Here is a 13,607-nt window from a genome sequence, read left to right as displayed (position 1 = left end):
AAAAGAGTTTGTAGAAGTGATAGAAACTTAGTCCCACATCGGTTGTAATAGATACATCATAAGTGTATATAAACCAATAAAGCATTTGTTAATAAGAATTAAAAATAGTGAGTGGGCAAGTGGGCTTTAATTGGGCTCGAACTTGAATGGTTAAGGTCCAATCTTAATATTTTGATAATTTAAAAAATAAATTCTTAAAATTTATTATAAATGAAAACTTATTATTAATAAAATTACAAAAACGTAAACAATAATTGACATAAAAATTAAAAAATAAAGAATTAAACGATATAATTACTAAAAAAAATATAAAAGAAAATTAAAAAAGTATAAAATTCCATGTGGAATTAAAAAAATAATAAATGCCACGTGGAATCCACGTTGACAAATTGAAGGAATCTTTGGTGAAATCTAGCACTCGGGGGGCTTGGCTGATGGAATCTGAGCATTACGAGGGGGTTTTTACAAAAAAAACTTTACCAGGGGCTTAAATCAAATATCGCTAACATTACAGGGGGTGTTTGTATATTTAACCCTTTAAAAAAGCATTGCTTTATGCTAAGTCAACTTGTCTTGAACCTCTAACTTGTTCCCTTTGCAGAAAAAGCAAGTTAAAACCAACAAGCAAGCTCTCTAAGATCAGATCAAAGTCTTCCAAGCATTATTAAAGCATTGTACCTTCCATTGAAACCATAACTTTCTCATTTTTTCATAAACAAGCAAGATGGTACATCCTTCACATGTGAACTTAAAACTCTGAGTTTTTTCCTTCCACAAACCCTAATTTATGCCTATAAATAGAGGGAATTGCTTATTTCAAAAACACACAAAATTTCTCCAAGTCACCCTTGATTCCAAACTTCTCATTTCGTGTCATTTCCATTTTTCAAGTCATTTTGAGTTAGAAAGTTTCTGGAAGTAAACCAACCCTTCCAACAACTTCCAAACATCATTTGGAAGCTGTTGATCACCTCCAAACACTTCCCAAACACCTCTAACCAAAAATCATCTTTCAACCTCCATTAAAGGTCATTTCAAGCTCTTTGTTTGCCAAAAATCAAACTAATCACTTACCAACCAAAAGAGCCTTACTTTCAGAGGTATGTAGCTCAACTCTGAGCTCCTTGAATGGAGCTCAATTCATGCGTCTCTTGATACCAAAATGTTTGCTTTAACATGTTAAATGATAGCCCTAAGGTTTTAGGGATCAATTGTTCAGATTAAGCATTTAATGTAAATTTGAAATTTTAGGGTTCATATGGTTTTCTCTGAAATTCATGATTTAGGGTGTGTTTTAATTGTTGTTAATGACATGGTTGAACTCGTGATAAAATTATAAGCATTTTAGTATTTTACTTTTCTGAAATTGATTAAGTTTTGAGGAAAATCAAAATCACCATTGATGATGTTCTTCTTCTTCTTCACGAGGAAGATGAAGTTGGTGGAGGGAAAATTCAAATTTCTGGAAAATGAGTTTATTTTATATTTAGTGGTGTCCATTGCTTAACGAATTCATCGTTTTAGCACACTTGGTTACCACCCTTGTACCTAGCGTATCCCTAGGGTCCGGGGTTCGAATCCCCCTCGCCCCAGACCTTTTTCCATTTATTTTTTTCTTTTGTTTTTACACTTCGAATGTGTTTTATATTGAACTGAATGCACACTATTATCACTTGGCGCGCGTAGCTCACTTGGTCTTGGTTTTGTGGTGAGTCCTGAGTGTCATGTGTAACACCCATTTTTAGTTTGCGCATTTTATTTAATTATGTCATGTTATTCTATGTGTTTTATTTTACTAATTAGGTGTTAATTAAGTGTTTATGTGGTATTATGTTATTTTTGGGAGTTAATAGTAAATAGCATAAGTTAATATAAGTTAGTGAGGCTTTTAGTTATTGGGCCTAAGTAGGTGCTAGTAAATGAGGGGTACTAATTAGGTCCCATTAGCATTATGAGAAAGATAGTAAGATTAACCAAAACAAGGGTTTTAGATGTTTAGAGGATAGAAACTCATTTTTCACAAAAATTGGGAAATATAAGAGGAGAGTGAAGAGAAGAGAAAGGGAGAATTCCAAGATTCAAGTTCATAGAGTTGGCTTCAATCCAAACCTAAGGTAAGAGTGGGATTCTTTCATGCTAAAGGGATATATGATGGTGTTCTGGGTGGGATTTGATTGTGTGTTTGTATCCATGGATGTTGTGTGTAGAGATGTTAGGGTTTATGAACAAAATGCATGAATTTATAATTTGAAATGTGTTTTAATTGATATTTAATGATGAATGATGATAGATTTCGTGTTTATACCTGTTTAATTGATGTTTAGAATGATTTATGGGTGAGGGGAGGGGGATTATGCAGGTCTGATACTGATACTCAGTTTCTGCACAATCGCGCCTCCGCTGAGCGGAGCTAGTCCACTAAGTGGACCTTGCTTTGCATTTCGCTTCTTTCGCGAGTCGCCAGTGCTCCGCTAAGCGGACCTTGTTTGTATTTCGCTTCTGGACCCCTTCGCTAGTGCCTCGCTAAGCGGACCCTGTTTTACAAAAATTGTCCCAACCTTGAAATGATGTATCTATTGAACCGTAACTCCTTTTCAAGTGCCGTTTGAACCTACGTGAAGCTCTAATTGATGCCTTTCCATTGTATATGCTTCGTATAACTTTGGAAACTCTTTGAATCTTTTCTTGAATTGGATTGTTATAAGATGTATATGTTGTTGTGAGATGAGCCATTGTTGTATGATGGTACAACATAGCGTCGTGGTTGCGAGGTGATGAATTACTACAAAAGTAATGATGTTTAGACGATCTTTGGACGATGTTATTGCACGTTGTGACTATGTGATTTGTGTATGTATGTTATTGTGTCACATCCATTGCATAAGTGTCTTTAAGCCTGAGAATGGCAACGACTATTATCCTGAAAGAGGGCAACGACTATTAGCCTGAGAGATGGCAACGATTATGGCCCAATGGCGATGTTTGAGACGGGAGGTCACTCCAATGGTACCACATGCATGTGCATTTGTTCGAGTTGCATAAGTAATGTCGCATAAAGAGTCGTAATTGGATGTTTGTGTGTGCATGACATGAATGTTAAATGATATTGCAGTGTTGATTGCTTCGTCGATTGTACGTGATAATTGATCGTGTGTGCCTTAATTGAACTTGAACTTATTGTTGATGATAATATATCGAATGATGTGAATTATGGTACATGATATGTGATGAGAAGTGGTGACCAAATTTATGATTATTTCTCTGCTTTGAATATTATCATACGCTCCTTTATAATGAATGATATCTCACCCCTTCTATTTGATTGTTACCCTTCGTTGGTAACATGCAGGTAATGACGCAGAGTAGTCGTGTACCTATAGCTCAAGTCGGTGTGTGTCGATGCTCTGATAGGTAGCACTCGGGGGACGTTGGATTACTTGTTTATCTTTTGTTTCTTATTGTTTATTTTTGTTAAACTTCACCGTTATGTTATGTTGAGATTTGTTGGATATATTGTGCCATGTGGCCATGATGTTATGACTTATATTGTTGTTGATACTTGATTTCCGCTGCGACGTGAGTACTTCTTGAATATTGATGATTAACGATTTCGATATTGTTCTCCTATATGTGTGTTATGTATCTAAGTATATGAGCATGATATGTGCATGTGATTTTGGTTGTTTTAAATTGTGATGCCTCGAATCGTTCTGTTCCATTTATTTTGAGATTTTGTACTCTGATATTTCCTGTTAATTGCGGGGTAGATTTGGGGTGTTACATCATAGGTTCAAACCCTTCCAAAGACAAAACTTATTTTTTTACCACTTTTCCTTTTTGTTTTTTATTAAACTTCAAAAAATCATAAAAAATAGGAAAATTAATGTTTTTAATCCCTTATTTTTTGTGTGATTTATTTATTTTATTTATTTTCATACCATGTTAAAAAATCCCAAAAATATTTAATATTTTATCATTTAAAATTAAATCAAAAACATGTCTTTTACATTGAAAAGTCAACTAAAAATCATTTTGTTTTGATTATTTCTTTCATAGAACTTTATGAATGATTTGTAAATATTTGTTTAGGGTTAGAATAGGATGTCTTTGACCTCTTCATGTACCCTTAGACAATTTCTCTTAAAGAAATTGGTATTTAACAATTAAAATCAACTAGTTTTAGGTGTTCATGATTAAACCCTAGTTTGAAAATCCTAATTCAAAAACCTAACCCAAAAAGAAACATGTTGATCTTTGTTTATCCGTGATTAATTTAGTTTTTTATCTTATATATACTTGTTGATTTAGTCCTTGTTTTGTACTTAATTGTTATTTTAACCATTGTCTTGTTAATTTCTCATATGTGTTGTTTATTTAACCCCATGTTTATTCATCATATCAATCATTCATCATTCATACATGAGTTTGAATCCAAGGATTTAGATACATCCATCTCTCTTATTTGTTGATTATCATACTCACTTGTTTGTTCTTGTGTCACATGATATCACACACACACACACACACTTGAGGTGTCCATTGTTGATTGGTTAAGTTTGTTGTTTTTGTCCAAAAGGATGGGAATGATATTGACTAAAATTGTCAAGATACTCAAACTCCCTTTCTAATCTCTTTTATCTTGTGTTTAAAATTATTGTTAAAGCTTTTACCTTGTCTTTTAAAATGGTTTTGTATTGTTAAAGCTTAACCAAATCCTTTTGTTTTTAAACTATGGTACTAAAGAATATAATTATTCTTGGTGAAACTATTCTTAGTCCATTGACCTTGTATTGTTAAAGCTAGGTCTTTTGTTTTAAAACATTGGTGTTAAGAGACGAATTATTCCCTGTGAAACTTCTCCTAACCCATTGACTTTGTATTTTAAAGCTTGGTCCCTTTGGTTTTAAAATTGTTAAGTATTTTAAAGCTTAACCTTTTAAACTTATTAGGTATTTTAAAGCCTAATCTTTTTCAAAAATGTTTTGTTAAGTATTGGTAAAGCTTAACACCCAAAAAGATTTTGGCCACTTTGGCTCTTTTATTTTCCTTTTAAGAGGAACTACAAAAGCTTTGACTTTCTTCTTCTTCTTTAAAGAAGGGTATGTAGGCCTATGATGTGATGTCTTATTGAGCTCACTTTCAAAAACTTCTTTTCCTATCCTCACCTTCTATTTTAAACAAGTTCATAGATGATTTTCAAACAAAAACATTTTCAAAGAGGTTCCCATGGAGTACCATGGATATGAGGGGTGCTTAAAACCTTCCCCTTGTATAACAAACCCCCTTACCGAAATCTCTGATAAGTTTATTAGTTTTGATTTTAAAAACTTTTGTGGGTTTTATTCGCTCTTTCTCCTATTCCTTTTGGAAACAATAAAGCGAGGTGGCGACTCTGTTTAAAACAAAATAAGCTAAGTCTTTTCCATGACTTTAGTCTCACCAATTTCACTGCTACAATAGGCCGATGAAAGACTGTTGGAAGCAGGTGGAGACATTTCTCTGGCCCCTTTAAAACAAAGGAAATGCGGGCAGGGTTAAACGTGTTGCATTTGTTTGGTTTGGAAGTTCCAGAATGTTGTTTGTGGATTTCTAACAAAGGAAAGTCCTGGAGAATATTATGGTGCGTCCATAGAAGAGGAAATCGCAATGCATCTCGCTCGGTAGACGTAGCTTGTAGTGGGAGCATAGTATAGGTTTGCCACTTAATCCACTATCAATGTATCAATGTATCAATGGTGGTGGTCCTTGATACTTGCTGAACCAAGACAGCAACTGTCGAAAGACTCATATGAAAATGATGTTGACCCAATACATTACAAAAAATTTATTGCGTCATTAAGATATATTTGTCACACAAGGCATGATCTAGCATACAATATAGGTATGGTGAGTCGATTCATGCAAAAACCAAAGGGTTAAATAAGTTTTTAGTCCCTATAAATATGACAACTTTCAATTTTAGCCCCTGCAAAAAAATTCTTCAAACAATGGTCATCACAATATTTTCCGTCCCTATTTTTAGTCCCTCCCGTTAAATTTCACTAACGAAGGCTTAGGTGGCACGCCACGTCAATTAAAGATTTAAAGTCAATACTAATTAAAAATAGATAGATTGCGGGGGTTTTAAACCCCCTTTAAATAACTTAAAAAACCAGAAATTTTCAGAAGCAATTTTAAAACTTCTTTTTCATTTTCAGATGCAATTTTCATAATTAAGTGATATGCATTTACGAGAAAAAATTGTTTGGTGATGCTTCCTGGTCCGAATCAATCCCAACAATCACAAACCCCTCTTTCCTTCTAACAAACATTCAATTCCACAACTTCACCAAGAAACAAACTGATTCTTCACCACTATTATTGTTTCTTAGCATCTGATTCCATTTTCAACTTCTAGGTATCTTCAAAATCCAATATTTATTCTTTTCCCTCTTCTGGGTAGGTCTAACATCAATTTTCTCTAAATTCCAACAATTCAAGGTCGGTGAAATGGTTATGGTTTATGCTTTCATCTTCATTGGGTTTCTTCTTGGTGTCGTTGTTGTTGTGGGTGTTGAATTTCTTGGTCTCTTGTGGATCCTTGAATGACTGCGTTGCAAGATTAATAGTGATAAAGCCAGAATTTTATCAATAACCCGAATTGGTAGTAGTAATAGTTCACAATTTGATGATTCTCAAAATTCTTTCAAAAAAGAGGTAACTTTGATTCTTCCACAAAGTTCCCCTTTTTGATGAAACCCTCATTGTGTAGTAGAGTCAACTAAGATAGCAATTTTTTTTAGTATTTTATTATTCGGTTATTTTGTGTGTTTCAGATTGTTCATGTGTTTCTCCTGTTAGGAAGTAAGGTAAAATCAATTATTAGTCACTTTGTCTCACTGAACCTGATGGATTGGATACAACCATTCAACTCAAGGGGTGCATTGTTGAAGCTGTTTCGGCCACAAGCCTACCTACAAAAAAATGGTAATGTGAAGTAGGAAAGGTTTTTATTTTGGTGTTGTTTCCATTTGCATTATGTTATGTGACTTTGATTTGTGATTCGTGGACTTCACTATGCTAGGCACGAAGTTCCTTTAATTCTATATCATCTCTTTTTATCCTTTCAATAGTGTACGTGTTGTGTTTCAATGCAAATCATTTTGATTCAACTTATGATTCAACATCGGTAGATCTCATTTCCTTTATGCCTTGCATGCATTCCAAAGGTGGTGTGCATTTACGAGAAAAAATTGTTTGGTGATGCTTTCTGAAAATGAAAAAAAAGTTTTAAAATTGTTTCTGAAAATTTCTGGTTTTTTAAGTTATTTAGAGGGGGTTTAAAACCCCCGCAATCTATCTATTTTTAATTAGTATTGACTTTAATTGACGTGGCGTTACACGTGGCGTGCCACGTAAGCCTCCATTAGTGAAATTTAACGGGAAGGACTAAAAATAGGGACGGAAAATATTGTGAGGACCATTGTTTGAAGAAAAATTTTGCAGGGACTAAAATTGAAAGTTGCCATATTTATAGGGACTAAAAACTTATTTAACCCAAAACCAAATGTATCACACCTAGCAGTAACGAAGAAGATACTAAGGTATATGACATGAACTATCGACTATAACATTCTGTTTCTGCAACTAATGAAGGAAAATAATGCAAACTATTGGGATACACCGACTCAAGTTGGTGTAGTGATGTTGAGGATCGAAAATCCATAACTAGTTATGTGTTTATGCTAGGTGGTGCACCAGTTTCTTGGGGCTCATGAAAAGAACCAGTAGTGGCACTATCTTCTTGTGAAGGTCTCTTTGTGCATGTCAAACAACATGGATGGTGAATTTGGTCGAAGAAATAACAGGGAAGAATAATGAAGCAATTACCATGAAGATCGAAAGCATGTCAGCTATCAATCTGGCGAAGAATCCAATAGCACATGGTAGAAGCAAACACATCAAAATGAGGTTTCATTATTTTCGAGAGCATATAGCCAAAGGGATGTTGCACTTGAAACACTGCTGAATCGAGAATCAGATTGCAGACATCATGACGAAAGGAGTGCGGGTCAAAGTATTCAAGAAATTAAGATCTATGATGAATGTAGATAGCTTAGACACAATAAATTATGTGGTGTGTTGAGATTGTAATTCCTTGTGTCGAAGCATGTTGCTTGACATAAACAAGGTCGTGTCAAAATAGCCTATTGTATCTGTGTCAAATTTATGTGAGTCGAATTGTCGAAGGAGTTGCCTTGACAGGATTTCGACTTAGGTTTAGATTTTTGTTAACAGAATTAGATATTTTGGGTTTTTATATTTTGGCTTTGCCTAGGGAGTAAGCAAATCTAAAATCTATAAATAGGAAGTAACCCCTATTATTGTATTACTTGAAAATTGCAGTTGCAAAAAATAGTAATAGTTTGTGAGAAGAGAGAAACTCTGCAGAAATTATTCTTATTCCCCTTCTTTTGTTCAAACCTTAATTCCCTTTCTTCCCCAATTCATCTTATTTTTCTTCTTTTATTAACTGTGGAGCGGAATCATCTTGCAACTAAGGTTGGATGATTCGCTCGAGTGAAAAGTGAAGAACAACAAGAACTTTGATCGGTGTGATTGAATATTATTCTTCAAAGATTGATTCGGAGTTCTCTATAACTTTTGGGGTGATTCCAACAACAAGTTTTTCAAAAACAACGAAGTATCATTAGAGAAAATGTTTGAACATGTGCAAAGGAATTCGTGAAACTTGCTTAATTCAAAATCTATATGTTTGAATGGAAAATATGTCTCAATAGTACTTGAATCGCATGATTTTCTGCAGTTTACAGGTTGGTTGTAGAGTCTAATGCGTCTTTTAATCTGCCTCGATGAAGAGGCTGGGTATAATCAAAGTCTGAGGTTTGGCAAGTATGGGTGTTATCTAGCTGTCTGTTTTCTTAAAATATGCAACAAGGGGTCAGGTATTTGGCTGTATCAGGCATCGGTAGATTAGTTCCGGATTGGCAGTTTTGATGCATGCAGTCTAAGATATTGGCATCTGTAAGGAACTTGGCAACTTGTATGTCTTAGGACATGGTCTTCTGATCTGGTCAGTGTGTATATGTATACTTGTTTTCTTGTTTATATATAGGAGTCTCATTGTAGTGGATATCGCAAAGAAAGCTTGGAAATGTTAGGTTTAGCTTGTGAGTAAGTCATTTGTTTACACAGGTATATATGAGCCTCAATTTGTTGGGTGGTAGTACTGCTATTGTCTAAAGCATTATGAAGTGCCATTGGTAGATTGACAGTTTGGTTGGTGGTAGTTTGGTTCAGCACTGGCATATCTTATGCCTAAACTTCTAATTTAATTGATTCATTTTTCAATTTAAGAAAAAAAATAGAAATTTTAATACAACTATGTAAACTATTCTAATGATTTTTATGATATCTTTCAAACTCTTATCTTGTTAAGAGATTATAGAATGACTAAGAATACATTATTAGTTAAAGAGTTAAAATGCCACGTGTTTTTGTATGGAATAACAAATGTCACGTGTTTTTGTATTAACCTCATTAATTAACTTTATGGTGTAAGACAATTTGGGTATCCAATAAACTAGATTTGGATTTACTTCAAATTTGTATTGAGCTTTGTATCTTTATTCATTACTGTAGGCTGAATTAACTAGTTATCAATTGAATCAATTTTGACTACTTAATTTCATTTTTTTAATTTATGAACAAGAATCTTAAACGATACCTTTATAAAATGAAGAGAGTAACTCTTAAAAAAAAGGCCGTCTCTTAATTTCATATTTTGATGACATTTTGTTATTAGTTAGGCAAGCTCCTATAACTATATATATTATAATGTAACTAACTTGGTATCCTTGTAGGTAAGGAATAAGTGGTTGACACCACGAAGATTGGGAGTATTGACTATCCAATCAGAATAATACGCATAGATTATGAAATTGGTTGACTCAGAGCAAGAAAGTGTAAGTCACAATTTCGAGTAAATTCGGGACCAGTCGAATCAGAATGGCATGTCGGAAGAAGTAAAATGTAAAAAGGTTAGAAGTAAATCAAGGTAGAACATTTTGGTAGTTATGAAGAGTGGCTTTCTAGAACAGGCGGAAAAAAAAAAGATAATGCAATTGCACGTACATTATGTGTAGAACATAAATCAGCAAATTGAAAAGTACATGGCCAGAGTTAACAATAAGCTTTGCAACCCAATTAATAAAAATCAAAATCAGAAACATCGCTTTCTGGAATCCCATCTATCCAAGAAAGATCAATATTACCAACATCTTTAATATTACACGTCATAAAACCATGATAAATATAGTCTGTGTAATCGTAACGATCAAACTTGTGATCTATAGATTCAGCCGGAAAACGTAACACTTTGATCTGCTCATTGCATCTTTTCCCCAAACTTCCATCCAATTCAACATAAACACATCCTCGAATGTCAAGAGATTCAAGAAGAGGGCATCCATCTAGAATAGCTAATAATCCGTTGTTGGTGAGTTCGTTATTCAAAACTGTAAGATGCCTGAGATTAGACATTGTATTTGCTATAGCAAATGCGACATCATCACACTTATTGTCACCTGCTACCTCATTAGGAGGACTATATTTCAGAGACTTCAAAAGTGGACAACATCTGCCAATATGTTCAAACAAATCTTTGCTTAGGAAAGAACAATGACAAATGTCAAGCTCTTCTAAGAATGGCTGCCTCTTCGCAATTTCCTCGAATACTTCATTTGAAATGGCAGAACATCCGTCAAGCCAAATACATCGCAGTTGACTTGCACTGAAAATTTGAAAATAAATCATGCAACGATATGCTTAAACTAACATAAATATGATTAACTGATACAACATGAGGAGGAACATCAACATTTGTCACGAGCATCGCAGTGAAAGAGACACTACATATTCGCCCAAAAGTTTAATGCATTATGTATACGAGTCCTCATGTCCTATCAGTTAGTACTTACTAGTTACAACAAATAAAAAATAAATAATACTACTTACTACCTGTTAGCTATGTGAAGAAGGAGATCATCATTCCCAAATTTTTTGATGTAAATGTTTTCGAGATGACCACAACTTCGATCGACAGCATAGCGACAAATCTTCTGTAATCGATAAAAAGATTCAAAGTTTTCAGAGTATGACAGAGAGATACCAGTAACCATATCAATGGTGCGCCACATGCGAGGGTCCTTGCAAATTTTCCACCAGAGAGGACACACTACACATGCACTTGTAACTATTTCAACCGTACCAAGTCTCTGCAGTATGTTTATTGTGATGTTTCTAGGGAGTTCAAGCCAGTTTGGTTTTGCTGTGATTTCAAGATTCTCAATTCCCATCACATGACTCAAACAATTGGAAGCCATAATGCCGAAGGAAAAAACCAAAAGATAAGGATTATAAGCTGAGGAGTTGAAGAATGAAAATACATACACATATATAAGCAGTGATGCTTAATGATTTTCAAAGTTAAAATATCGGGAATAACAATCGTCACTTGATTAACTTCATCAACCCAAGTAAAGTAACTTTGGAAATTACTACTTCAGGTCATGAATGCTTCAAATCTTCTAGCCTAGATTGGTGTGACTTAATAAATTTGTATTGAGATATGTGTTTAAATTGACATATTACTAGTAAAACGCAATTTCAATCTCATATTGTTCTTTGAAAACGATTTAATTAATGATAATCCTTAAATATTTTTTTTGGTACAAGATAAATCTTAAATATGTAGTACTATAATACCTTTTTACAATTAGTATTATTTTTTATTTTTATAAATATCCACATCATAATAAATTTGTTTAGGTTAAATTACAATTTTCATCATTTAATTTTAACATTTGGTGAAATTTATTTCATTTTAAATTTAAATAATTTTGATATTTCTTGTACTTAAAATTAACAATGTCATATAATTTTTAAATGTGTCATTTGTAAAATGTAACTGATTATTTATAGGGAAATGTTAAGCGGTGTTTTTGGGGTACTCTTTAAATGATTAAAGTGGTAAGTTTTTTTAAAAAAATGCGTGTATTTAATGCATTGAAAATACATTAGAAATTGAAATATTAACTTTTATAAAAAAATATTTTCTTTATTTAGTATGCTTAAAGAGTGCCTTGAGGGCACTCGTTAACAAGATCCTAAGATCCTTATTTATATAGGAACCTTTGTAAAGCATAAATTATAAATATAAATGAGAAGTTATTTTAAAAAATAGAGTATAATGTTTACAAGGACGACATGCCTCAAAAACCCTTGGGGCTTTAAAGCCCATTTCAAGAAGTATCTGATTGTGTGCGGCAGCTCACCCTCGCATGTTTATTTATCCCCCAATGCTCTTTCATGGATTACCCCATTGTCTGTCCAACCATCTCAAAGATTTGATAAACTTTCTTCCAATAAATGTTATAACATCTTATTGGCTTTCACTTTGATCATATTCTTCAATATTTAATTAAAAAACAATGCTCTTGTTTTTCTTTTCAAATTTATCACGTATAGCAATCTCGAAGGTTAGCAAAGAACCAATTGAAGAAACGAAAAACACAAGAAATTAAAGGGGGTTTGAATTGGGGTTTTCAAAAAGTAAAACAAATGACTTGTTTGGTTATCTTGGTTTGTTTGAACTCAAACTACTTCAGTCCATCCTACTAAGGTGATTTTGCCTCTATCTTACGAGATCTTAATCCACTAATCAAAACTTTGATTACAATGACACGAATAGAACCGTCAACGTCTTCTCGAGATTAAACTACAATCTGGTTTGCTCAAGGAATAACAATTATAAAATAATTTTTTTGTGTGTTTACAAAAAATGCTTATCGTAAGCAGTATCACAATTGTGATGTATACACGAAATTATCGCAAAACAATAATAAGAGATAAAAATGTATGAATATTTTATGAGCGCTCTTTTTGTGTTCACGTGCGTAAGTGTTGTAACCGGATTCTTCATCATTGTCTTCTTTATATAGAGTGAGCTTCAGGATCCATTGAGAGACACAATAACTCGATTTGGAAGGTTAATAAAATGAGATTTAAATGTTCTTTCCAAACATAGAGATTTTGTCTGCAGTAATAATGTTCCAGCCGTTACTTTGTTTGATCCTATATTAATGATTGTAACGTCAAGAGAATCTTCTGATTATCAAAGCATTGAATCCATTTGAGAGAACAGTTAGAAACTTCTTATCAAAGTATAGAATGTAGCTTCGTCTTTTGGTGCTTGTGAAGCGTCTTAGTATCAGAACTTCTTGTTCTTGTAAACTTTTCTCAATCTTTAGAACTTCTTTTTCTTGTAAATTCTCTCAATCTTTAGAACTTCTTGTTCTTGTAAACTTCTCTCAATCTTTAGAACTTCTTGTTCTTATAAACTTCTCTCAATCTTTAGAACTCCTTGTTCTTATAAAATTCTCTGAATCTTTAGAACTTCTTGTTCTTGTAAACTTCTCTCAATGTGGCCTTCTACTTCTGAGAGGTCACTTTCATAGTTCAGTTTTCTTCTTAGAGTGCTTCAGAACTTCTGTAAATTAATACATACGATTAGAGTGCATATCTGTTCCTAATAAAATTATGTATTT

General features: G+C 33.4%; 2 protein-coding genes across 2 annotated transcripts; both read right to left on the bottom strand.

Moving 5' to 3' along the window:
- Nucleotides 1-10,091: 10,091 nt before the first annotated feature.
- On the bottom strand, nt 10,092-10,815 carry LOC131642435 (putative F-box/LRR-repeat protein 23). The gene has a single exon (XM_058912676.1). It carries the CDS (start codon nt 10,813-10,815, stop codon nt 10,207-10,209), a length of 609 nt encoding a protein of 202 aa, XP_058768659.1. The 3' UTR covers nt 10,092-10,206.
- A 200-nt stretch (nt 10,816-11,015) lies between these two features.
- LOC131642434 (F-box protein SKIP19-like) lies at nt 11,016-11,384 on the bottom strand. The gene has a single exon (XM_058912675.1). It carries the CDS (start codon nt 11,382-11,384, stop codon nt 11,016-11,018), a length of 369 nt encoding a protein of 122 aa, XP_058768658.1.
- Nucleotides 11,385-13,607: the final 2,223 nt, after the last annotated feature.

Source organism: Vicia villosa, unplaced genomic scaffold (genome assembly GCF_029867415.1).
Source record: "Vicia villosa cultivar HV-30 ecotype Madison, WI unplaced genomic scaffold, Vvil1.0 ctg.005010F_1_1, whole genome shotgun sequence".
Lineage (NCBI taxonomy): Eukaryota > Viridiplantae > Streptophyta > Magnoliopsida > Fabales > Fabaceae > Vicia > Vicia villosa.
This window is presented reverse-complemented; position numbering and strand designations above follow the sequence as displayed.